The 26,685-nt window shown below is 32.6% G+C and overlaps 1 protein-coding gene across 1 annotated transcript; it reads right to left on the bottom strand.

The window, feature by feature from the left end:
• Positions 1-193: 193 nt before the first annotated feature.
• LOC147072748 (arrestin domain-containing protein 17-like) lies at positions 194-22,760 on the bottom strand. Its single transcript, XM_085946222.1, has 7 exons — positions 22,596-22,760; positions 19,889-20,032; positions 18,216-18,424; positions 15,709-15,891; positions 13,947-14,129; positions 10,429-10,594; positions 194-9,075 (listed from the first exon to the last, which is right to left on the bottom strand). The coding sequence occupies exons 1-7, from the start codon at positions 22,705-22,707 to the stop codon at positions 8,942-8,944; spliced, it is 1,131 nt and encodes a 376-aa protein (XP_085802348.1). The 5' UTR covers positions 22,708-22,760; the 3' UTR covers positions 194-8,941.
• Positions 22,761-26,685: the final 3,925 nt, after the last annotated feature.

Raw genomic sequence — 26,685 nt, 5'->3', positions numbered from 1 at the left:
CCAACTAATGCAAACGCGCCAGTCGCGTTGTCAGCACTAAATGAGTTAATAACTCATTTCTGGGTTATACATTATACACAATAAAATATTAAATCAATACAACCGGGTGGTAATTTAAATATTCTAAAAATACTGGCCGAAATAATATAATATACTGACCATTTAATATTTATGTATACAAATGTTATTATAATAAACATTAAAAAAGAAGTCAAATAAAATCATTACTTCCTTCATGCCTTTTTTTCGACTGATAAGAAATTGGCCAGTTGCTATACTGGAATTGGAGTGGTGCTTGAATAAATGTAAGAATATACACATAATTTTAAGACTTTCGCATTTATTTCACATTAAATATATTTTTTTTGGCATGTTAACATAATTTATTACTTAAAAACATGCTGCTGTAAACATGGTGTAGTAAGTATTTCTTGCAAGATGTCAATTCGAAACATAGCTTTGCAAGTAATTATAATTTAACAGTTTGGCTAACCATCGTCAGTTATGTAATTTTGTTTTAACTTTTAATAACCGCGAAATTATATTCTGATATTTAACACATAAGTTGTTCCTGTAACGAACTACATATTTGTTATTATATTATGATTTCATTACTCCTTACATATTATTTCATGTTAATTTGACATGCTAAATGAGTGAGATTTTATCATATTACTATTTTGGGTATTCTTTTCATGAGGCACCTAGGCCTCTCCATATCAATTGTTTGTCTCTGGGATTTTTATCATATTAATATTTAATCTGTCTTCTAAGATATGAACAATCCTGATGTCGATTGGATTATTTAGTATCTATTTAAACTTATTTAATTTATAATTGATGTCAGCTCTACTTTCACGTACACATATTCTTTTGTTTTATAATTCTTTCCTAATATTGACAGGTCAGTGACCAAATTGATATTCAAACTGTCATAAACTAAATAACTGAAGTAATAATAATATTATAATTGCATTAAAAAAACATATAATATAATTATTGTAATGAAAGATTTGAGAAAGACATTTCATAAATTCTAAGTTAGACTAAACATTCTATTAAAAACTTTTCTAGTAAATCAATTTTAATATGTGCTGAGGATTAAACGAGTACTAGTGACGTATAAATGATGAATCAAATTAGAACCAGTTTTGCTGTCCAATCTGTCTCCATTTCCGTTGAGCTGTCCGTTAAACTGACGCGTAAATGTATAACTGAAGCGGCTGACTGAAACCAAAACGGAGACGAGACAGGATGGATTTTTTATCAGTTATCGTATCCGTTTTTAGAGTTGCCAGTTGAATTGACGTGTAAATTAGTATGTTGCCATATTTTTAATACTACTTTTCTAATTTGGATTGAAATATTATATATTCTTCAAATATAGATACTGCATTACACCAACCAATGTGTTAAGAAAGTAATTATGAAAATAATATTCATTTTTAGTGGATAAAAAATACGTAAATACAGTAAAACCTCGTTAATACGAATTCCATAGATCCGAAAATCGAAAAAAAATTTGAATTACGAATTATGAAATGTATGGGGGGAAAATATTAAAATTTTGATTTTCATTAATTTCGTTTCCGATCATAGATATGCCTACCGAATTGGGTCATAAAATGTCAGGATTATTTTTATTACCTTAAAATAAGTAATTTTTGATTTTTTAAGAAAAGTCTGTCACAATTTTTAATGACTGGCTCATGAAATAGTGTACTTTATTACGATTTATTGAATATTTTTGTATGCCAGGGACTCTGAAATCATTTCGAATTACGAAATTCGAATTAAAGGTATGGTTTTATATGAAAATAATGTTCAAGGGACTTTTTTTCGAGAAAATTTCGAATTACGGCGAATTTCGAATAATCAGTGTTCTTACTAACAAGGTTTTATACACCGCCAATTCCGAACTGACCTGGCAAGTGAAACCTCGACTGAATGGATAACTGATTGTCTAAATACACCGCCGTTTCAAAACTGAACGGACCAAAACAGAAACCTCGACTGAACGGACAACAGAAATGACGTTTAAAAGGACCTTTATGCAAAGAATTCCAACATAATATTATAACTGATTTGTATGAAAAATTATAAGAATTCTATTCCTAGCAATGTAATTTGAATATTTTGGCTAACTTGTTTTTAATGTTCTGTTGTGGAATGTTCAGTCACATAATATTTAACTTCAAAGTTAATTGAATCCTCAGCACATATATTATTAATCATTAAACAGTTTTTTTTGTATTTAAATTTGAATTTTACAACCCCTTTTTGACTATTTGATTCATATTCATCATATTTTATTAAATCAGAATAATTCATTGCCTTATAAAAATTAAATATCGAGTAAAACGGCCCTTATTCAGTATAACTAGGGAATTCTAATTGCTTAACTGTGGCAACATTTTACAGAATTTTCTTAATGTCTTAATTAACCTATTCCGATGATCGCCCTATGTATATAATTGTAAAATATTTGTATCTTCATTCGTAACATAATATTTCAGTTTGATTACCAAAATTATTAACGAGGCAAACTTATACTCTTGGCTTTAAATATAATTAAATTATTACTAACTATTTTATTGTATAGAAATTAATTGTGTTATTTATATTTGTAACTAATTATTAGTCAATGAATGTGCTTGTTCACTATCCAGCCACAATTTTATTCGCATATAATTAATAATTATAAGTATGGTGATGTGAATTTTTATAATTGAAATGAATTGAATGAATAATAAAATTTAACTAAGTATTGGAAAAACGTAATTTAATATTTGAAAGGCTGAATTCAATAATGTAATATTTTTCAATAAAATTTCTAGGTACTAGAATTTTTCATTGCTCCATGGGATAAATACTGCTTTTTTTTCAGCGGAAGGAAAAAATGATACTCCCAAAGATGTTGAACAAAACGTTCTCGTAGAGAGATGTAGCTTAAATGTATGAAAGTGGTGGCAAAAAGGGGACCATTAGAGTCTCTCAACTTTTTTACACCCTTGGACCACTGACAGTAGGAGAAACGTTTTCCGGACCGCTAACACAGAAATAAAAATTATTATTTATATAGTAACGTATAATGACGTCTGACGGGCCTGTATTTCTATTATATACACAAGGCGGCTATTGACGGCTAAAGTGATTATTACTCTATCATATTTATGTATTGAGGCTGTTAATTGTTACAATAAGTTAACCGTCTCTAACAGTCAAAACTATCATCTCGCTCTAAAAGTTAACACAGCCAAGAGAGAGGCTGTTAAAACATAGCACTTTTTGGCAGTTTTTTTCAGTTTCAGAGTGCTTAGACTTATTTTAGACTTATATAAACGATTAATTCCCTCAATACATAAATATGATAAACTACCGTCGATAGCTGCTGTGTGTATAGAATAGCTTCAGTGGAGAACAATGGAAGGGTAAGCATATTGTGAATTAACAGCTTCATCACTAAAACTTTTTGGGATTATGCCACTCTAATGTAGTTCTCATAGTCCCAATTATTAGGTAGTTATCAGAGTACATGCACAGAAATCCATTATTAAGTTCCGTAGTAGATGCCAAAAACTCCATTATGAAGTGCATCCCATACAGCAATTGAAATTTTTAGTATTAATATGAACCAGAAAAGTGCTTAATTAAAAAAAGAAACGACAACGTTTATTGGTATATGAGATAAGATGAAAATTAAGTATGTATGTCTAAATAAAACTATATGCACAAAAATATTATGTAATATGCTTAAAAAATTTATACTTCACGTTGTTATAACATAATGTATTATTAAAAATGACAGTTACAATTAACAATCATTTATATTGCCTTTATCAATATTTTAAATCCTTTTAAAAAGATGTATAATACCTTTATAAATACACAAGTTTCAACATCTTTATAATAATTTCTGAATGTTATAAAATGTAATCTAATTAAATGTTTAGTCATTTATCATGAGGTTGCTAAGCCAAAAGGGTGTTGAAGATGTTATGGCGATTATGAGCTATTTATGGAGTAGATTATTCAAAATGTAATGTTATCTTCAGCGTAGTTACAATACGTCACTAACACTTTTCTGGCTTACTGTTACCGACATTTATACTATTCATTTGAAATGTTGGCAGCTCACTGCAAAATGGTCACAATTAAATATCTCGCGCTGGCGGTTGAAATCAACATATAAAATTAGAGATTCCTCTTTATCCTTCTTATATCTGCTGCCATTATCAAATCATAAATTATATTAAATATGAATATCGAAATGTTTTCCATATTATCTTTATATTATTACTAAGGTCCTGATGCATAGAATGGTGACATTATGTAAAACTAACTATAAGAACACTATGCATAGATGAAAATGGAATAACTTGGCAACGTGGCTTCTCAAAATTATAAGTTTTTATTTTTATATGCACACCATTAAAATATTTTTTATTTGATAACAATAGTACAGGCATTAAAACTGCACAATATGAATAGTATGCAACTGTAAATAATTTACTAGTTACTTTAGTGTTTTAATTATTATAAATGCATGGACAGTGGACAAAGTATTCCCTTTATTTTTTTTATTATTGAAATGGCAACACCTTCTCTGGATTCAACAATATTAGGTTCGTTTCTTTCAACATGAACGAAACAAATCAAATTAAACCATAGACAATATACATACAAATTGTAGTTGACCGGAAATGGTTTGAGATTTGACGTTTGGTTCAGTGTATCATTGAAAATCCAACCGTTCTCGGACCATCAGAAATGGTTTGACATGAAACGTCAAACCAATTCGGACGATCCATAGACTAATGGCAATATGTCAAAGTGTTGATAAGCATTATTCGGCATTTATATATCGTGAGGTGTTCATATTAATATGTTATATATTTACACCATAGGAGTTCACTTGAATTATATGTATTATAGATTAATAATCAATACCTATTATTCATAAGTAACCAAACGCGAACAAGACGCCGCTTTTGGTCTTATTATCTCAAAATCCAGCACTATTTTCTATGCAAGTTCGATTTAATATCATTACTATAATTATTATGTCAGACAAAGAATTTATTTTCATTTTATTTATATTTTGTAACGGGGATTCTAAACTACAAACTGTGTTAAATCAGCCCGGAATGATCTTTATATTACCTAACGAACTTAATATGTTCGATTGTCGTTTAAGTCACAATATCATACTGTCGACATGAACAAGTGGTCAATTATGAAAAGCTCTAATCAAAAGTAATTTTTAAAAACTCGTCATACCTATAAATCTTATAAATTAACTAAATGGCTACCTATTTATGAAGCATTCTTTATATTTTGTATATTTAAAATGAATGAATACGACAGTTTGTTAAATTTGTATTGTTGTAGACCACGATAGGAGGTTAGAATTTCATAACAAGTTGACGTTTCAAATATGTTTCTGTTTTAGAGACTAATATATTATGAATTAATTTTAAGTACTGGCAACACTAATTAGTTGTCAGAAAAGCGTTTCCGTGGACATTCTACCAAACGGTTCCAAATCAAATAAATCCAACGGTGCCATTTGATTCGTTCAGTTCAGGTTCAATGATACGAACTTTAAATTCACAAAATTAATTATTCAATCAATTTTGGTTGGTGTTAGAGTAGATAATCGATAGATACTCAAAACTTTCAATATTGCTTTGTCCAAAGCAAAATTATTTACTATATTTGTTTACGAAATGTAATTATTTGACAGTCTGTCACTTTTGTTTCAATGTTTCAGTGCCACCTGCTTATTGTTATGCGTTACTTCTTATTTATTCTGAAATCGGGCGACTGATGCATAAGCTGATTTATTTAATAAGTACTACATACTTGTACTATGTATTGGGTCCTAAGCTTGTTATAATTAGGTACCCTTGTTTTTGATGAATTAGTGTTAGTGTCTAAACAAAATGGTGCTTTTAAATTAAATAGAGCTGTGCAGAATCTATTATATAATGTTAAACTGAAAAACCTAACTGTTATTTAAAAGATGAATTTAATCCGCTGCGTAAATGTGTAGCTTTAACAATATATCTCCCATCAATACTTATCACTTCCAAAATACCTTCAAGCGACTGACAAAAGAATCCACTGTCATCGTCCAGTACTGTCGAAAACTAATTAATTATTAACCCATGTATCTTATTGAAAATATTTTTACAACAAAACGCTCAATTCAACACATATTTTAATTAATCAGAGACTTTGACAGGTAGAGAACAAACATAAGGCAAGTGAAAGTAAAATTAAATATCTTCAAATATTGGTCTTAATATTTTTTTAGATTGTCTTGTTATATCAGTATCGTCATTTTTTTGTTCTCATTTGATCATTTCGGGAATGTCTCTCTGATTAGTTAATTATAAATAATTTTTTATTTGGTTTTACAGTGATCCGAACTGATGTTTTTTTTTTTATATAACCACCAAAAATATTAAGTCTAAATTAATGTCACGTGTATCTCACGGTGTGCTTTTTATAATATAATAAACATATTTTTACTGAATACTTGATTTGTTATTGTTCTATTATAATATGGTGGGGTCGCTGCCAAAAGTTGGTAAGTCGATAATTTACGTATCTATTTAGAATTAACAATGGATTATGTGTCTATATATAAATATGTTTGCTAGAAAAAAAATTCAAGGTCGTCCAATATATAGAACATGCACATAAAACACATAAATTAGCATTATGCTTGATTTTAGAGGTCATGTCAAACTTCAAATTTCAATTACTCCATATCATGATTTCTAGACTTAACAACTTTTGGCAGCACCCCTATGAGTACACATGACATCTTTTTCTTCTTCATTCTTCCAATAAATATAGGCTGTTACCAAGTACTTATGATCCGAATATGCCTCTGAAACTTGGATAGTGAAAACAAGAGGAAAGCAGATGCTAGACACTTTTGATATGACGTGTTGCTGAGGGTGGTCATACAGCCGCAGGGAAGATGACAATCTGAAAAATCTATATATATTTGGTATAGTCGAAGGTCAGAGAGGAAGAGTTTCCTCCTGACGGGACGGATCAAATCAATAATACTACAGGTTATCAACTGACATAGGCCCTGCATGCCGCTGAATGTCGAGAGGAATGGAGCCAAGCCATGGAGAAGGCTGTCAGATGGTGAAATCATCACATGGTGACGTTAGTACCACCGCTGAGGAGGGATATCGCACGAGAGCAGCCGTGTACTTTGGGGCGGGCCTGTACTGAATTGAACATCGAAATTTAAAATCAAATGACAGTCAACTTTAAAAGAATTTTATATTATAATTTATTTAAAAAATCATGTTTTAATTGACATTCAAGTGTATCAAATTCATGCATGTACATCATGCGCTGAACTTTATACATATATTAACAAAATTAATATTCAGGTAAGTACCTAGTAGGTATCACAAATAAATACATATCACAGTTACATACAAGTTCATAATATAACATTATAAGGCACCAATATGTCCAGAATTCAATATTTATTTTGTTGTTCACTTTCATACATTTAGGCTCGATCTCTACAGAAGATATTTTAACAGCTTTAGTTATAATCGTCAGCTAAGTGGTCGTCGTTAAATAATGTCAGACATTTGAACCACACCCTGATTCATTATAAAAATTGTTTATTGAAATTTGTCCATTTCAGTATATTCTTACAGAACATTTTATTCTTATGCCTGTGCTCCATTGGCACGCAAGTCAGACGATTTACAGTTCGCAGACCAGGCTCGTTAGATTTCAAACATGTTTAATCTTTCGATGTTTATCAATTATATTTTTATTTGAATTTGTAAAATTTGTGTTGTTTTTACTCCTATATTATTTTATACAAATCTGCATGTAAATAACAACACATTTTGGTATTATCGGAAGACATTAAGACGTTTTTAACTATTGCAATTGTCAAAATTCGACTTTCTTTGTTGATCGTCCGTTGGTCAGTAGCAGAGCATAGACAAATCAGACGACTCAATGTTCTCGGACTCTTGGCTCATCAACGGGAGCGCCTGCATTAGAAAAAAGAGTTTATATGTTGCTTAATGTTACAATTTCTACAATTACTACTTCCAAGAGAGTGACTCATATATGGACGACTCCTAAATGTATAATACTACACTAATAGAATAGATTAAATTGATGTGCAGTTAGTTCTGTTGCTCCATTTATATCTTTAATTTTCTTTATGGGACGGACTAAATCCTCTCATTCTAATTTGTTTGTAACCTTAACTTTATACAGTTTCTTTAATAAATATCTCTGTACGGACAAAAATTAATTTGGCATAGTTAATAATGTTGTTTTTCTTTAATCTAGATTTATCATTGTCTATACATTGTATAATATCTGCGGACCACTAAAAATAAGAGAATCGCTTTGCGGACCGCCAACAAGGAAATTAAAAATATTATTTATATTGTAACGTATAATGACAGTTGATCGCGGTTAATTTCATCACTTAAAACCATTAATCTATTTTAAGAACAAAAAAACAATGGACGAACACGTCTTGCAGGTGCACGGGTTTTAAAAATTTTATTGGAATTTTTACGATAGGCATTTAGATGCACAAAAATTCGCAGACCACCAGAAAAATTCCGCGGACCACCGGTTGAGAAATACTGGTCTATACTACATTTATCCCCAATCAACGGAGATTCAATTTTATAACGAGAAGGACCGGTTTCGTCCACTTAAGAGACAATCTCAAATATCTCGATGGTTTTAATATCTGGATTATAAAATATATATCTCAAGAGATTCAGTATTTACTCTGGATTAATTATTAATATGCTGTATTTATACTTTTAAATATTGAGCAAAACACGTATTGTAATACATTTTCTATATGTGGACTATGTGGTGTATATCAAGTGACAAAATATACACTTGCTTATTATTATTGTTGACCAAATTTGTATGTGGGACAATGTGGTGCGTAATCTTTTCTTGCGTGAATCGTCATACTATTGCCGCCTTCGGGTCCAGAAGTGGATTTGGCAGAAAACTGACTTTCTTGCAATGTTGATTGAACTGAGAACAAAAACAAACATATTATATTAATGCACCCCGAGAATAATGATTTTTAGTTCCTATACAGTGAAACTCCGATTTTACCATTATGAAAGGACTGAAAAATTTAAAACAAATAATATACGAGTATCTCAAAAGTGACACAAATTGGTTTGAAGCATATTATGTCAACGTGTTCTTTCACCATGTCTCAACAAAAAAAAAACTCTTAACTCTAAACAACAAACTTATACAATCGTATTGTGTAAACTTGGTCTTGTGTACACAGTGTGCTGTACCAATACAACAACCAATGGAAGTCTCGATTGCCTTAAGCAAAAATGTTAACATCGTTCTTATGGCTCGTAAACACATACAAACTGCGCCAATTATTGAACAGATAATGCAACACAACGAGCGGGCAACAAGCACACCATGAACTGTTTGAGTTTTTTGCGTGAAGCATGAACATCTTAACAATAAATAATTACAAGATAAAAAGAACTTTTTATATACCACGTTTATAAATTTTCTGTTGAATCATATAAACTTGACAATTCTATGTATTAATACAAAATCTTTTTATTGTACTTGATAGAAATACTGAATAAATATAGAATATTGAAATGTCATTTTGACATTTCATATTGATTTCCATAGTAACGCACGTATATATTAATAATTTAGTTGCTAGGACCCCCTCAGCAACCAACAATAATAACTTTCCATACAAAACAGAATTAACTGAAAATGAATTCATTTCTGCTTAAAAATGGCTAAGCTAAAAGTATTAAAAGAATGCATTGTTGTCGTGTGCTGATGTATTCTAAAAGTTTCAAATGTCTAGCTAGTCGGGAAGTTAGTTAAAAATCTTCAATCGTCCAATACAAATCTTGGATAAACAAGAAAAAATATGTACTGGACACACAAGAAAAAACTAGTACTGGACAAACAAGAATACGAGCTAATAAAAACGTGGTAAAATACCAGGAATCACATCACCAACATTATATCATATCGCTCCACGCTCGTGGAGCTCATTTTTAAACATGTAGACAAATAATATATAAAATGGTAACAAGTGAGTGACTATAACTGATATTGCAGTCAACCTCCGGGTTAATACTATTTAACTAATAAATGAAGCTAGATTCAACATTATATGAATATATTCTTACATAATTATGATGATACTTAGAGAATCAAAATCACCAAAAAAATTTAAAATGGAGGTAACCCACTTTGAAACCAATACCCTCATATTATATCATTGAACTCTATCATACTTAAAAGATTATTGAATCACTATCATCAAGACGTGTTGTAACACAATGAAATCATTAATTAATTATTTACCTAAACTATGGTTCTTACCAACAGCATCGTATGAAGGTGGAGGAGTACTCGGATCTGTTGTACCAGGAATGGCAGTAATCGGCAGCTGGATTGGGGTTTGAGAATCGATGAGAGGGATTGTGCCTATGAAGACAGGGCAGCTCTTGTCCATGTCGAAGTAGAATCCCCCAGGCGAGCATTTCACCTGCAATAGAATTAAAGGAATATGGCATTATCTTTTCCTTAAATAAAAGATTTTATTATATTACATACATAATTTGAGAATACCTTAGATCAGAGGTGGCGAACTTATGGCACGCGTTTAAAGAGAAAAGAATACCTATAATAATAATAAATGATAGATAGCATTGTATAAAAAATAGCAGGCAAATACTTTTCTAGATTAACCATTACGTTTAATTTATACTTAAGTATATAATTTTTTTTAATTTATATATAATAAATATAATTGCAAAGGTCAGTCCTTAGACTTTATGCGTCACATATAATAATACTATATGTGCGATAATATTATTATCGCACTAACCTTATCAGGCGGCGGGGAATGCCGCGCCGCGAACTTCTAATTTTGATCGATTTACAATGCTTAAGACCACTGTACCGAGAGAATGCCTCATTTGATCGGAGCAATTCTGGTGTCAATTTGTGCGTAAATAACAAAACTAAGTAATACATTAACAAACAATTTCGTTTTTAGCTACAATGACTGCACTAAATAAGGAACAAAAACTTGGTGAAGAACCTAGTAGTAATTCTGGCGGATAGTTTTAAAATTGGTGGACCAAAATGTATGGCGTAATTGAAAAAAGTGATCTATATGGGTGCTATGTTCTGTGAATGGTATCTAGAACATCGTCATTTCTTTAATAGAATTTTTACTGACTATTTTTTTGTTATAACTGCTCGGCACGTCAGACAGCGGAAAAATAATATTTGGGAAATTTTGGCATGCGTACGTAAAAAGGTTCGCCAACCCTGCCTTAGATATTATATTATACCTACTTTCAAAAATCTTTTAGAAAAATACAACAACTTGAACCTCTCTGCATCCACTGGATTCTCGGCAATGTGCTTTATCAATTGAGCCACATGGATCCTATCTAATTACGACGAACTTAACTAGGAGTTTTTACACCTTGAAGCGTAAGTATCAATACTAGTTACCTGAACTACTGACTGGTGTCAGGATTTCTTCAAATTTTAGTTATAATGTACTTGCACTTGCCGATAATTTAATATAAACTATTTGTTTTATTCAACGAATAATTCACAAGGTTTGAGAATGTAACTTTCTTTTTATTGAACATTCTGTAAATTATTTTTTAAAACATTTTTTTCATAATATGATTATGGCTCGTTTTTTAAGTTCGTGTGAAATTGAACATAAAATGACGTGTAGGTACATATTGTTTGTTATATTTTGACCGTATATGTGACTGATCAGATATTATCATTAGACACCTCATGTTTAAATGTTTTAAAATATTTGCTTTCAATAAAATAGTGTTTTATGGAATCATCATTATCATCAGCCGGGGTCGATCCACTGCTGGATGAAGGCCTCCACATAGCTCCGTACACTCTTCTCAGTCCATAGTAAAGTTCATCGCTGCTACGTACATCCTTTTGTCATCTTTCCAGTTGCGAGTTTAGAGATGTGGAGGCCCAGTGCGCTGATTTTGAGTTTTAAGTCCCATTTTGACCCACATGACAAAAAATAAAATAAAAACCACAAATCACAACCTTTAACCAAAATTAATTATTATGAAGGACTGCCACACACTAATCCAGCGATTTCCAAGCTGGGAGGCGCGGAGTGTTGCAAAGGGAGGCGCAAAAAGTTTAACACAAATAATGTAGCCACAGGTTTGCAGTTTACAAATGCATAGTTTATAAAGAGCCTGGGGCCCAGGCATAACAGACATCACAAATTTAATCCAATAGTTTAAAAAAAGGCGCGGCGCTACTTTGTTTAAAGACTATTAAATATTTTAAATATGTAGTTGTGCATTGCAATTTGATGTGATACCTATATGATGATTGCTATAGGTACTTAAATGATGACTCCCAGTCCCATGTATAATTTAGGAAACATTACTTTAGAGCACCACACTGCCCTTAACCTCAGCGATAGGTAGGTGGGCCCGCCAAAGATTTTGGCCTGGGGGCCCATGATAGAATCCATTTGTCAGATGATGAATTTGGATTGACTACTATTGAAAAGGAAAAAATTGATAGAATTATCATGCGATAAGTCATTGAAAGAAAAACCCTAGTTCAATTTTGATTGAATCGAAGTGAAGAAATAATATAATACTTTGTCAAGAAAAGCAATGCAAGTCGTAAATAAAGTAGATACTGCTATACCATTCGTAACATCATATTTTTATGCGAAACGGGATTTTCTGCATTAGCTGCAATGACATCCAAAAATCGAGCCCGTTTAGTAGAAAAAGAGCACTTTGTGCTAAGAAACAAGCACATCCATCGCATGAAAAACAAATTAATTTAAAAATGAAAATAATAAAATTACAAAGTAAGTTTTTTTTTTGTTGTATTAAGTAGTACATTTTTGGCTATTTAAGAAGGTGTCTGTATTATTTAATGAAATAAAGGGGGGAGGCGCTAAGATTAGATTTGCTTAAAAGGGAGGCATGGTAACATAAAGTTTGGAAACCACTGCACTAATCTATGACACACAATAATATTAGTGGTATATGTTTGAGTGGTTAATTATGGTCCCGTTTGATGTCAATTGGAGTGTTTTTGTTATGCTTTGGGTAATATTTTATATTATTAAATTTGTGAGAAATAGGGACATACAGTCGAACTCTGTTATCACGATCACAGAAATAGCAAGATCCTGGATGTAATGAGGAAACATTCGATGACATTTTAGTTTATGATTTTCTCCAAACATTTATTCACTTTTATAACGAGCTACTTCTCGGGCAGACTGAGCAAAAAAATATCGTGTCGATCGTTTAAAAACAACATTTTCGACCCTAAGCAATAAAATCTGACTTGGCAGTTAATTAGACCGATGCCGCCGGGATCAGATTACGTTAATGACAATATGTCTAAGTATATAATTGGTGTTTTCACCGACAACAGTAGGTACCTACCAGCGCCGGTGGCTCAGCACTTCATTACAATAAACAACTTCTTTTGTAATGGGATTTTTACGATGGTTTTCAGATTTTTTATGTTCTAACGAGCAAATTCAGTCGGTCCCATCTTCTTCGTAATAACCAAGTTCGACTGTATATTGTTTAAGATTTTGGAATAATTAAAAAAAATTATTTCATTAATTATATTTTTTGACAGGTTTTAACTGTTTCGAGGTCCCTTTATAAATCTTTTGGCGAATCGATTGCGTTATCTGAGTCAAAGAAAGCCTCTGCATCTGTCATGTGTAAAGAAGCCGAAAGGTGAAATCCTGGTTGAGAAATATGATTTCATATAATATTGAATATAATAATATTATAAACTGTCATTTTCTGAAGATGTTAGTACATAATTGAGAACTTGTTTACCTTTATCACATAATCAATGTCGATAATGCTACAATGCAACATATTGGATGAGGGAAGCGCTGGAATCGTCAAAAGACGTTGCCAGCTAAGCGTTGTGTTTGCTTTCACTTTGCCAAAAAACAAATCGCCTATGTCCTCCATGCAACACTCTGTCTCCCCGCTGGAAGTTCGGTATGTAGTAACCTGAAAACACCCCAAAGTCACTTATTTACCAGCCATTTTGATATTGTGTTTTTTTTTCATCAAGTGAAATTACATATTATAGGTCCAATAATAGCGGTGGTCAACCAAGTTGCAGGTGTGTCAACCATGTTGCGCGAAAAAATTCATTATATTATAACAGATTGCATTTTTCAATTGTTTTTTTAATCATTTATATGTTCAGTACCTATCAAATAAAATATAGGTACATTTTTTTAATATGTGTTCTAATATTATGTAAGTGCATAATGATGTTCCAAATTTATATTTTTTTCCAATATTATCGATCGACATGCCACCAATATTACAAGTATTTTTTTAATTTTCTGTAACGAAAGTAAAAAAAGGTTCACCATTGCTATTATAGGATTTGTACGTATTTTTTAAATTATCAGTTTTTGTAAATCGATAACTCGAATTCCTATTTTTTTTTGTGTAGGTACTTAATTCAACTCAGTTCAAAATTCTAATTATTTTTACCACGTTTTTTATTAGCTCGTATTCTTGTTTGTCCGGTACAGGTTTTTTCTTGTGTGTCCAGTATAAACTTTTTCTTGTTTGTCCAAGATTAGTAGTGGACGATTGAAGATTTTTAACTAACTTTCCGACTAACTAGACATTTGAAACTTTTAGTATAAATCAGAACACGATGACAATGCATTCTTTTAATACTTTTAGCCATTTTTAAGCAGAATTGAATTCATTTTCAGTTAATTCTGTTTTGTATGAAAGTTATTATTGTTGGTTGCTAAGGGGGTCCTAGCAACTAAATTATTAATATATACGTGCGTTACTATGGAAATCAATATGAAAAGTCAATATGACATTTCAGTATTCTATATTTATTCAGTATTTCTATCAAGTACAATAAAAAAAATATATGAATACATAAAGTTGTCTGTTGTAATTATTTTGTTATGAAATTGTATTGGCTAATTTTATAATATGAAAAATTACTTTTGTCTGTTATATAAAGTTTACATAATCTATGTGACCAAAGTTTTTCAACTCTAGTTCTAATTAAAAATGATAAGCGGTCATGCTTGAAGGGAAGGGTCTTGACCGATAACTTCGGGTTGCTCTTTCAAATATCAAGCCAAATATATAACTTTTATATTCATTGAAACAAGCTCAGGTATCATATTAATTAGTTATTATTGTATAATAATTATTTTATATTGATTACATAAGTAAATACATACTTAATAATATTATATTTATAATACAAATGCATGTAAATAAATATGTGCATTTAATTCTTAGTAGTATGTTCTATATATTTAATTATTTTTATCAAATAAAAAACATAAATTAATGTAAATTTCGTGTACAAACTTTTTATATATATTTTTACTCGTGTGTCATTGAATTCTGGGAAGACCTTCGGTGTGCCATGGATGAGAAAAGGTTGTAGAGCACTGATAATATAAACAATCAATATTCCATCTTTCTCAATATCTTCGTCTTCACCCATCGAATACCTGATTAATGATTAAGAAATTGTATTACCCATCATTTCTGTCACCATTTATCCTTATCGGAGTTGACCAAAAGTAAATACCTTTCTCAAGCGAATATAGATATTTCTGATGGATGTACTGCTAGTATTTTCACAGGTGACATCAAAAGGCATTGACTGACCGAAGCAAAACCCGCTGACAGGTAACCGCACCACCACGGACACGTGGCCTGATGGGCAGCAGCACCAACCGAATGACTTCTTCAATTCTAATCGAAGCGGCTTCTGTTAGAAAACAGATATGACTGCGTTATTTTCTAAACAATGTTCTCTGGGTTATTGTATGCATTCTGACACTACCACTCCACCATCAGCTGACCCTTTTATCTATGAGAATGACAGTAGGTACCAAAACAACCAAGTCAACAATAGTACATATAATATTGTGAAACAAAATATGTTTATGAGAACATAATAATGAAATCTGAACACACCAAAGTCAATGAAATATGATATTAACACAGAAAAGTTGCACTGAGTTTCCTGGATATTAAGTATCATATGTGCCAAAATGCATGTATATGCCGTTATCACCTTCACAGTACGGGACAATATGGGGCATAATTAGAGGCTGTTTTTATGAGAATGTGTTGTTAAGGTGATACATCAGTGAAACGGAAAATAATTTTCAACTATAGGCGCGACGAAATTTTGGACTCGCTCGCATTCTGAGAGAGAACGTCGAGCTGGAAACACGTCACTTTGTTTCGTGATGGCGACGGGCGTATTAATTCTTAAATCGTGTAAAGATGACTAAAAACGTTACCCATTTACTTGAAAAAGAAAACATGTCAATGAATATATTATTATTGTTACTAATAGAACATAAAACGGATGTATGTTGGATTTATATGACAAATTATATTTCGTTTGGCATGCGTCATTTGCACCCGCGACCCGTAATCCGCGCATCGCCTAGCCACGATATTTTTAGACCGTGCCTCAACTGATGTACAGCCTTAAGGAATTCGTTCAACCCAAATTTGGACATGCCTTGATTTTGTTTACAAAAATAGAAAATATACTATTAAATCAAAAAAAACCTTTATTATTTTATAGGAAATCGGAAAGTTTCTAACTCAAGAGAAATCTTTGGTCATTGAACCGATATTTAAGATAAAATTTTAATCTCAGAATAAGTATAGATACACCATCATAAATCGTCCGGTGTTAGAATTTAGAACTAAGCCCATCACAGTATAAAAAGTATTGAATGATAATATAATATGTCAAATTAATGTAAGCATGTGGCGCCCTCACTCAGCAGACAGTAAATTTATACCTACTGGTGGATATATAAAATGAAAATTAAGATACGTTTTAAGTAAAATAATGATAAATAATACAGACGCACAAACAAAGGGGGCTTCGGGTCTGGAGAAAATATACCATCAAATCATACATAATTTTAGATATTTTATAAATAGATGGAAGATTTTTTTATCTAATATGGTTTGGTTTAGACATGTCGTAATGAATTTTAAAAAAACTAACCACCATCTCTAATATATTGTATCCTTAATTCAACAAAAACAAATAAGTACCTATGATTAAAAAAGTGTGTACTATTTTTATCGAATCGCACATAGCACACCTGAAATATTATAGTTTGGGCAGGGTTTAATTGAATTTTAAAAACTAACTAGCACAATCTGCAATAATTTGTATTTTTAGTTCAATAAAAACAAATAAGTATGACTGACAAAGTTTAGTGTGCACTATTTATGTTGGATCTTAAAAGCCTACCGCCACTCATCATTGGCAAGAATAGACATTTTTCTATTTTGCTATAGACTATCCAAATAGAATATTGAGTCGTATAGTTCCTATATATGATAAGTCAACTTTGATGAAATGTTGGCAAACTAAATAGGTACAGTATAACCCCTATTTTACGTTTTTTAAAGGACTGAAAAAAAAAAACCTAATTGGAGTGAAAATGTAAAAGGGGGGAATTGAAAAAAGAATATTTAAATTTTATGTTTCTCAAAAAATAACGTTTTATTAAAAAAACAACATTCAATTAAAATTTTTATTGAAAAATCGTTCGAATGTCACGACCCAATCATTGTCAAGCGCGCGTAACTCGCATATTTTGAATATTTCCGACGTAAATCGCGGGAAACAAAAACGTAAATGCGGGTATTAAACGTACTGAAATACATCGGGACTGAAAAAAATACACGCAATTGCAGGGAAAACGTGAATTCCGGGCACGTAAAAACGAGATTATACTGTATTTTCATTCAATACTACTTCTTCTTATGAAAACCTATGATTGAATTTATTTTATGGTGGTTTATTGTTTTTATACAAACATTCACAATAAAATTAATCATCATCGTAGCAGTAGAGGAGAAATTGACAAAAAAGTGATGGACTTATCGGCATTTGAAGCTAACTTTTGACTTTTGACTAAAAGTGGACTTATCGTATATAGGAACTTTACAACTAATATATAACACAAGGATTAGGTCAGACAGTCGGCGGAGGTTGCATTGTTTTGAAAATTTAAAAATAATGTCAGACTGATAATATCAGATACTCACCCTGTATAATGGGTCTGAATTCAAATCCAAATTTGACAGAATCGTGAATATCATTATCTTTTTTTCAGTTTTCCATGGTCTGCTCAACCTGACTTTGATTGTGTACCGCACAAATCCGAATTCTCCCTCAAACGATGATGGTAAATTAGTTGGAAGCTGGCAAGAAAAGGGATAAATATTCTTTGCTGCTGGTATACATATCGGATCACCTGTAAAATATTTGTTTATATTGTATACCTTAAGACGATACTTCAGTGAAACGGCAAATAATTGTCAACTATAGGCGCGACAAAATTTTGGACTCGCTGGCATTCGGAGAGCGAACGTCGAGCTGGGAACACGTCAATTTGTTTCGTGATGGTGACGGGGGTATTAATTCTTAAATCGTGTAAAGATGACTATAATACGTTACCCATTTACTTGAAAATGACAACATGTCAATGAATATATTATTATTGTTAGTAATAGAACAATAAACAGAACATTAAATGGACGCATGTTAGATTTATATGACAAATTATATTTCGTTCGGCATGCGTCATTTGCACCCGCGACCCGCAATCCACGCATCGCCTAGCCACGATCTTTTTAGACCATGCCTCAACTGAGGTATAGCCTTAAGGTTTTTAAGTTTTTAATCTATTCTAGATGAGAAAAAGATAAATGATGACTGAAATAACAGATAAATCCACTGTCATTCTGGACCATGTTCTAATAATACCAAATGCCTGATAATCAGCATCGCAAAGTTATAACGCCTGTACACGTGCATGGATTTACTGGCACCAATAGTGTGTATTTTAAATTTCAAGTGTAAGCAAGACGCGTTGTTGTCATTGTATGGCGCTATTTGATAGGTTCGGACAGGTTTGTAGATAATCGGTAAACGTTAAAATGTTCTGTGCGGTGTAGCTCATTTTTCTTCCGACAGGTTCGCCGTTATCATTCTCGTGCGCATACGCATCCGCCATGCAAGTACCAATTATTGCGTGAAAATTGAGAAGCTTCCGAAATTTTTCTTACTGATAATACAACCTCCACATTGTCAATGCCCATATAAATATGGTGATTTAATGTAATGGAACCATGCTTAATCCATCGTCATAATTCGTGTTGTCTTATAAATTCGTTCGATGCACACCACAAAAGCTTCCTGTAGGTACCACAAGTTTGTTTTGTAGGTAAGTATATACATTTGCACTTGCACTAAAAGTACAACATATTCTTAATCTTTTACCAGTGACGTCCCTAGACAAAATGCCGCCCCTAGGCAATGTTAAAATGCTGCCACATTCTTTTATACAGTACTTCTTATCATCCTTTCATGACTCCAATATCTAAGAATAATGGGATACATTACCAATACCAACAAGATATATATACCACTAAATCTAATTTAAATGCCATCTCTGCTTCAATAGACAATATTGCGAGTGTATTGTTTCAGATAGGTACAATTAAAATAAAACTATTCTGGAAATTACTTTAGATTTTTTTGACATGTGCCACATGAGTGCCTAAAATTTGAAATTTCGCTATCGATTGGAAGATTGAAAATTATATTCAGAACAGCAATAGCAATCCCTAGATACAATACTTGCACACTTTAAAAGTTTATCTGTTTTGTCTACATTTAAAAAAAAAACGTATACATAATCTCTTCGTATACATACCATAATCACCGCCTATAATATGAAACTTCGAACGAAAATAATGTTCACTTCCTTTGTGGGTTACGGTACTGGAACCGTCTGTACTATTAGATGACCACCTCAAAATTGTTGTCGAAGCTTCCCCTTTGAATGTTATGCAGATTCCTGGAAAAGAAACAAATATCAAATATTATAATCTGATCATAATGACGATATTATTAGTCCTACTAAAACCGGGAGATATTACCATCTTCGGTTCCATTTTGGCGGCAACTTGAATATCACTGGATGGTTATATTCCATTCACTCATCAAATCTTTTCAAAACACCGTCGCATCCTATAACAATACTCATTATGTGTCGCGTTAATACCGCATACTAATTGTAATTATGACCATTTTGTTTGACGCTAAATGAATACCAGAAAACCTTTCTGTATGGCAGGAGAAAAGCTAATTGAAAAGAACGAAGTGACTGGGAAATTTGGCACCATGAATAGCAGGCACCCGGGGTAAAGAATTTCTCTTTGGTGATAGACCCAACTACCTCGCATATATGTGCATTGTAGCTTTAGCCGCATATGCTGTGGTCTGCGGACATACCCGACGTGCTTGAGCATGACTCAGCGTGTTCTGCACCGCTGTGATTTCGACTGCGAGTGAGGGAGTGAGGATGCACCGGCAAGGCTCGTGTGGCCTGGCGTCTTGTGTCGAGTTGCTTGACTGTGTATACGCAACGACGAGCATGCTTCTAAGTCAACATGTTCGATCGAGCGAAACTGTCGAGCAAGAACGTGCGTGACTACTAGGCTTAAGGATGGCAAGAATTAGAGGAAAAGATAAAATGATAAGGTTTTCAAGAAACAATTTTTCGAAACCTTGGATTGATACAAAATAATGCACACACAAATTTAATTATGCCATCATCAGGTTACTTCGAAAAGGTATTATCAGTGACGTCCCGTGGGGGTAGGCGGATTGAGTGTCGTTTGGGGGCGGCAGTTACTTGAAGGGTGGCAAATCGAGGAAAATCATTTGATATAAGTATATAGAAATAGCTACCTACCTAAACTTAATAGTAACGAAAATATCTTTCCATTAAAAAAATCAGCTCACTGGTTGGAAAAAATAACATAAAGGCTTAACAGGTCTGTAATTTTTTGTCGGATTCGCGATGTCTAGTTTACTTTCTTTGTCCTTCGACGTCCTTGGTGACCAGAAAAGACAAGTGAAGATTTGCGAATAGTGCGCACGAAAGTTGTGTTGACCGTCGAAACTAAAGATGCACCCCCATCTTACGCGCCCCGTCTTGCATAAACGCAACTCAAACGTATAACTGTGTGTGAAAATGTTCGTAGGCAAATTCTTTTTTTGGTTATACGTTTGAGTTGCGCCCGCCGCTCAACGCACCGCTGACTTCGCCCACGAGACGCCCAGTTACACAGAGTCCCACCTGCCGCTCCTGGTCCACGATTTTAGTCTTTTTCGAAGTGTCGTGCTGTCATTATAATATCGATTATCGATTTAATAATTAGTAAAACTTTTAGTGGTAGGTACATATATATTTTGTTAGTAATGTATCCGTACAACACATTTCTTAGATACTGGAGTCGTGAAAGCAATGACATACGTGAAAGGATGATAAAAAATACTGTATAAATAATTACAAGATAAAAAGAACTTTTTATATACAACGTTTTTAAATTTTCTGTTGGATCATATAAACTTGAATTGACTAGCTTAAACGATCAAAATTGTACTTGATAGAAATAATAGGTAAGTACTGAAATGTCATTTTGACAATTTCATATTGATTTCCATAGTAACGCACGTATATAAGTATTAATAATTTAGTTGCTAGGACCCCAGACTCTAGCAACCAATAATAGTGGATTGGATTACGGATTTCTTCCGAAATAACTTCTCATACAAAACAGAATTAACTGAAAATGAATTCAATTCTACATAAAGATGGATAAAAGTATTTAAAAAATGCATTGTCACCTTGTTCTGATATATTCTAAAAGTTTCAAATGTCTAGCTAGTGGGGAAGTTAGTTAAAAATCGATTGCAAGATTTGTACTGGATAAACAACCACCGGACAAATAAGAACACGGCCTAATAAAAACGTTATAAAAATGGGGTGATTTGGCGCTGCCTAGGGGCGGCATTTTGTTTAGGGACATCACTGGGTATTATCAAAAAAAAAAAACACTGGGCATATTTTGTAACTATGGCAACACTATGGAAAAAACAAGCTGTCAAATGACGTAGGTACCTAGGTAGAAAAGGAACGTCATCGGTATTATTATAGATTTGTTAATTTTATTGACAAACATGAAATAAAACCAAATTCCGATTGAACATTTTATAATTATTTATAATGCACTTGCCGTTTAAAACAAATTGGATAGCTGTCAACTTGCCGTTAAATACCTAAATATTATAAATTTAAATATACCAAAGACATTGCACGGAAATCTACTCTTTTTTAAATGACCTTGTTTGCAGAGATTATGGTACAACCTCGGACCAATTATTATTATACTTAAACCCAACTTGTAAAATTATTAAATTGGAAGAAATGGGTAGGTATTCACATAGGGTTTTAAGCCGATAATATTTAAGAAATAATAATTATTCCATGAATCACGATTAAAATTAATATTTATTTTCTAATTGATTTTGGAATCATAAGTATATATTTTTTATGAGTGGCATGTACCTACCTGTGATTTTTTTGGGAGTGTGCACTGTATATTCGATTCTCCCATTCACCACCTCTCCCGGATATATGGCCCTTTGGTTGTCAAGTATTATATCTACGTCTTCAATTGCCATTTTAAATCAGATTCTGTTTAGCTTATAAAACAACTTTACTATTATTTGCCACGAGTGGCCATGGAGAACTGGTTTGCATTATAATATTATTGTATTAATTATCCTCAATTATGTATTTCTTATCATGGCTATGGTACATTATATAATATATGATATAGTGGTTTCCAAACTATATCGTCATTCGAAAGGGAAAAGGACGTAACCCTCAGTTTTTTTCAAAATAGGTTTTATTGGATAATAACGTTGTACACGACTAAATACCTACACGTTGTGTCCAAACGATGTAAGCTGCAAATGCCGATTTATTATCTAAATATAGCTGGCATTTTTTTTTTAAAAAGAAGGAAGTGTAGTGGTAAAAACCACTTAACCATATTTTTTTGTTGGTTTTTATTAATTAATTAACTCAATAATTAATATCATATTAGGAATATAAAATTTTAATTATTATCATGTACTTTGCGGTTATGTCTATTTTGTGTTTTAATTTTGACCGAAAACCAATTCAAAAACGTTTTTGTGCCTCCTGTAAAATTTGATAAGGATCCCAGGGCTCAAAACGGACAGGAGCGCACCGGAGCGCCGTTCCGGTTAATAAAATCCTCAAAATTATCGCTCCGTCTCGTGAGAAAAATAAATTGACCGTCTGAGCTAGGTAGGCCATATAACGAAATATCAAACAAACTTATTTTTATAAAATACATATAAAATTAAATAACTATGCTGATATTTTTGTAAAATTATCACGCGCTCCGGTTCGTAAAATTTTCCAATTCGAGCGCTGAAGGATCCTAAGTAGGTAGATGTATTTTAAGGTAAATTTTCTACAGTATGCAGATTTACACAGAGATACCTCCACATGTTCATACCAACCGCGAGGTGGCGCAGGACACCTTTGGAATAATTTGATCCTAATACAATATATGAAATGATATTGTCACATATCAGTTAGCCCATAAGACGCCGATCACAATAGCATTTTATACTGGTAAAAAATACAATGATAAGTATATTAAGATCATTTTTAAGTAATTTCTAAAACATCATTGATCTAAAGTGGAAAATCTCGATATCAATATTATGTTGAACAATGCTAATTAATCAACATCACTAATGGCAAGTTAGCTCTACCTACACCTTGTTTCTTAAATGTTTTAATAGTTGGTTTGCTGACGTGATTATCATGTTATTATACCATATCTTAAATAAAATTCAATACTTTGCGCGAGTAAGAAGAAAGAGTGGGAAGGATACACACCGATACAACAGGACTGATTTGGATACTATTTTACATAATAGTAGACCATTATAATATTATACAACATACAATTATTTAGTGTCTCCTACCTCTTGTACACGGGGAGAACTCACTTTTCTCATTTTAATTAATACGGTTATTTCGCACGTAAAATGGTGTCACGACCAGCGGCGGCTCCTCTAATACCATGCAAGTGATACACACTGCCAGCATCCCTCAACTTTTCATTGTTATTCATACGTGTATCACTCACTTCGCGAAGTAGAACATGTAGCAGTATTATGAACAATACTCCGTTCATGAGCGCAAAGCGATTGCGTCCAAATAGATTTTCAGTTTGCACAGGATTACAATGAGGTCATTGTATACTACTTAAACGGTGGTCGAATGTTCCTGAAATGGCGTTTTGTGTAGAATTTTTTACACACTTTTAGATCGGCGCACGACACGAAGGACTCTAGAAACAAAAACGCCAGTTTCTGTTTTATACAGCGCTCGAAATGGAAAAGTTCACGAACCGGAGCGTTCGACAATTTTCTGAAGATATTACATAGTTATCAAATTTTATGTGTACTTCATAAAAATAAATGTGTTACATTTTCTATTACATGGCTTATCTAGCTCAGACGGTCAAAATATTTTTTCCACGAGACGGAGCGATAATTTTATCGATGTCACAAATTGGAACGGCGCTCCGGTGCGTTCCGGTCCATTTCGAGCCATGGTTTTATAACAGTGTTGGCGAGTTAATTTTTAACATTTTTAATGAATCGCTAACATGTTACGAAAATACAAATCCGCGCCGCATTTATTTCTAAACCACTCAAATACATTCAAAATAATAAAAAAACACATCAGCGGTTATTTATTTGGCTGACCCATTGTTCGCTCGGAGCGTAAAGCCATAAACTGTGACATTTATATTTCTTTATTGATATTAAATCATTCTAGCTTTTCAAAAACTTTTTTGAGAAATAGTATAAATAAACAAAGACATATTTAATTTACCTTCTGAGAAGTCGGTAAGAGAACACGGCAGCCTTCGGTGATTGAGGTAATCATGAAAAGACGCTTTATGATCTTACGTGGCTAGGACACGTGTTCCGAATGCCGCCAAAGAGTGTGACACTTCGTACCCTTATGGCACAGACTCAAAGGTTCCGTCGCCATGGCCGGCCCTCCCTCACCATGCAGCGGTGCCACAAAAGCGATCTACGTGCTGCAGATCTGACATGGCGGGAGGTGCAAGAGTTGGCGATGGATCGAGGGAAGTGGCGCGAACTTGTGCTTGCCCTATGCCCCAATGCTGGGTCGTGACAGGGTGATCTTCTCTTTATAGAAGGTAAACCATTGTGCACTACCAGAAAATGCTATTCTGAAGACCACCGGCCGCCACTGCTCATGACATGAAAAAGTTTTGGAACCAGTGCTTTATATGATGCCAACAACTCAAGTCTCAATTATACAAGTGTAGTTATAAAAAAAAACAACCTTTAGAATATGTTGTGGAGATAATAGAGATTATAGGGGAGAAGGTTCAAAATAAATCTTTGAGGATCCTTTGAAGCTGTGTGGGTACAATCCATGGTTTTATCCGATTGATTTCTCCTAAGACGTATGCTTACATACTGTAGTCTGAAAGTTAAAAGAGAACTAGGTATTTTAGGCTACATACTTTTTCCAACTTAAATATCTACGCAGTAGGTACAAACGAGGACTCTGTCATTATTGGTACTTAGTATTGACTTAATTTACTTATTACCTTTATAACTTTCTTAAAAATCGGGAACATAATATAATATGTTGTTTGTTCTGCCAAGATGCAGAACTAACCTACAATTAATTGCTAATGATAATTGGGCAGGAAATAACTATGTTCAACCAAATCGCTTCAGATAATCGTATATTCTACCTGCGTGAGAACGAGTTTATGTGAACGTTGTTTTATAAATTCTTAGTATAGGTAGGTACTTACTGTTTTTTCTAATACTATATCTTTATTTTTTAAACACTATTTTAATACTATTTCTTTGATTTTTTTTATATTCTGTGCTCGTATTGAATTTGTAATTTGTAAAATTTTCTATAAGTATGTAAATAAATTATTAATTTGAATCTTTAAGGTATCTGGATACGTTGTTTATTATGACCAATTAATTCCAAACTGAACTATCCCAAATGAGACAGTAATATAAGTTATAATCAGTGACGAGTGGTGGTAGAGGTATCATGCACTGGTATAGTGGTAGATAAAGTAAGAATAAAGAATAGGTAATACAATTTTTGACGGTATACTTTGATTAAACGATATTATTTCGCCTGAGGCGCTGACAATCCTTACCCACTTGCCCAATATACATCCACGTAAGAAGTTTAAAGTTTATTGTTGCATTTGTACATCAATATGTAAAGAAGAAAAAATTAGCATACTTTTTTTTCGAAAAATTATACGGCGCTCCTGTTCGTGAAATTTTCAATTTCGAGCACTTGAATAATATTAAATATTAAAGATTCACTTCGCCGATACGAACCTACTACTTGAGTAGGTACTTGAGACGTGTACGCGTGTTTGGACCGAAGATCCATGTAGATATTGGTATTCAATATTGGATCCATAGTGTAAAATATATCGCCAATAATGTACTTACAAATGTACAGTGAAAACAAAACAATGATTCGGTTGGTCAATAGTGTGCGTGCGGATGTTTAGCCCTACTAGT

The sequence above is a fragment of the Rhyacophila brunnea genome, unplaced genomic scaffold (assembly GCF_057557595.1).
Source record: "Rhyacophila brunnea isolate RB1 unplaced genomic scaffold, BYU_Rbru_1.0 scaffold_19, whole genome shotgun sequence".
In the NCBI taxonomy this organism is placed as follows: domain Eukaryota; kingdom Metazoa; phylum Arthropoda; class Insecta; order Trichoptera; family Rhyacophilidae; genus Rhyacophila; species Rhyacophila brunnea.
The sequence above is the reverse complement of the archived record's forward strand: the minus strand, read 5'-3'. Positions and strand labels throughout refer to the sequence as shown.

Bases quoted from the DNA above. Each gene is read 5' to 3' on its own strand.
- LOC147072748 (XM_085946222.1), bottom strand. From the start codon at position 22,707: ATGGCAATTGAAGACGTAGATATAATACTTGACAACCAAAGGGCCATA. The intron at 18,425-19,888 runs GTATGTATACGA...AATATTTTACAG, and splicing joins TATTATAGGCGGTGATTATG to GTGATCCGATATGTATACCA. The intron at 10,595-13,946 runs GTAAACAAGTTC...ATTCTATTGCAG, and splicing joins ACATTGATTATGTGATAAAG to GTGAAATGCTCGCCTGGGGG.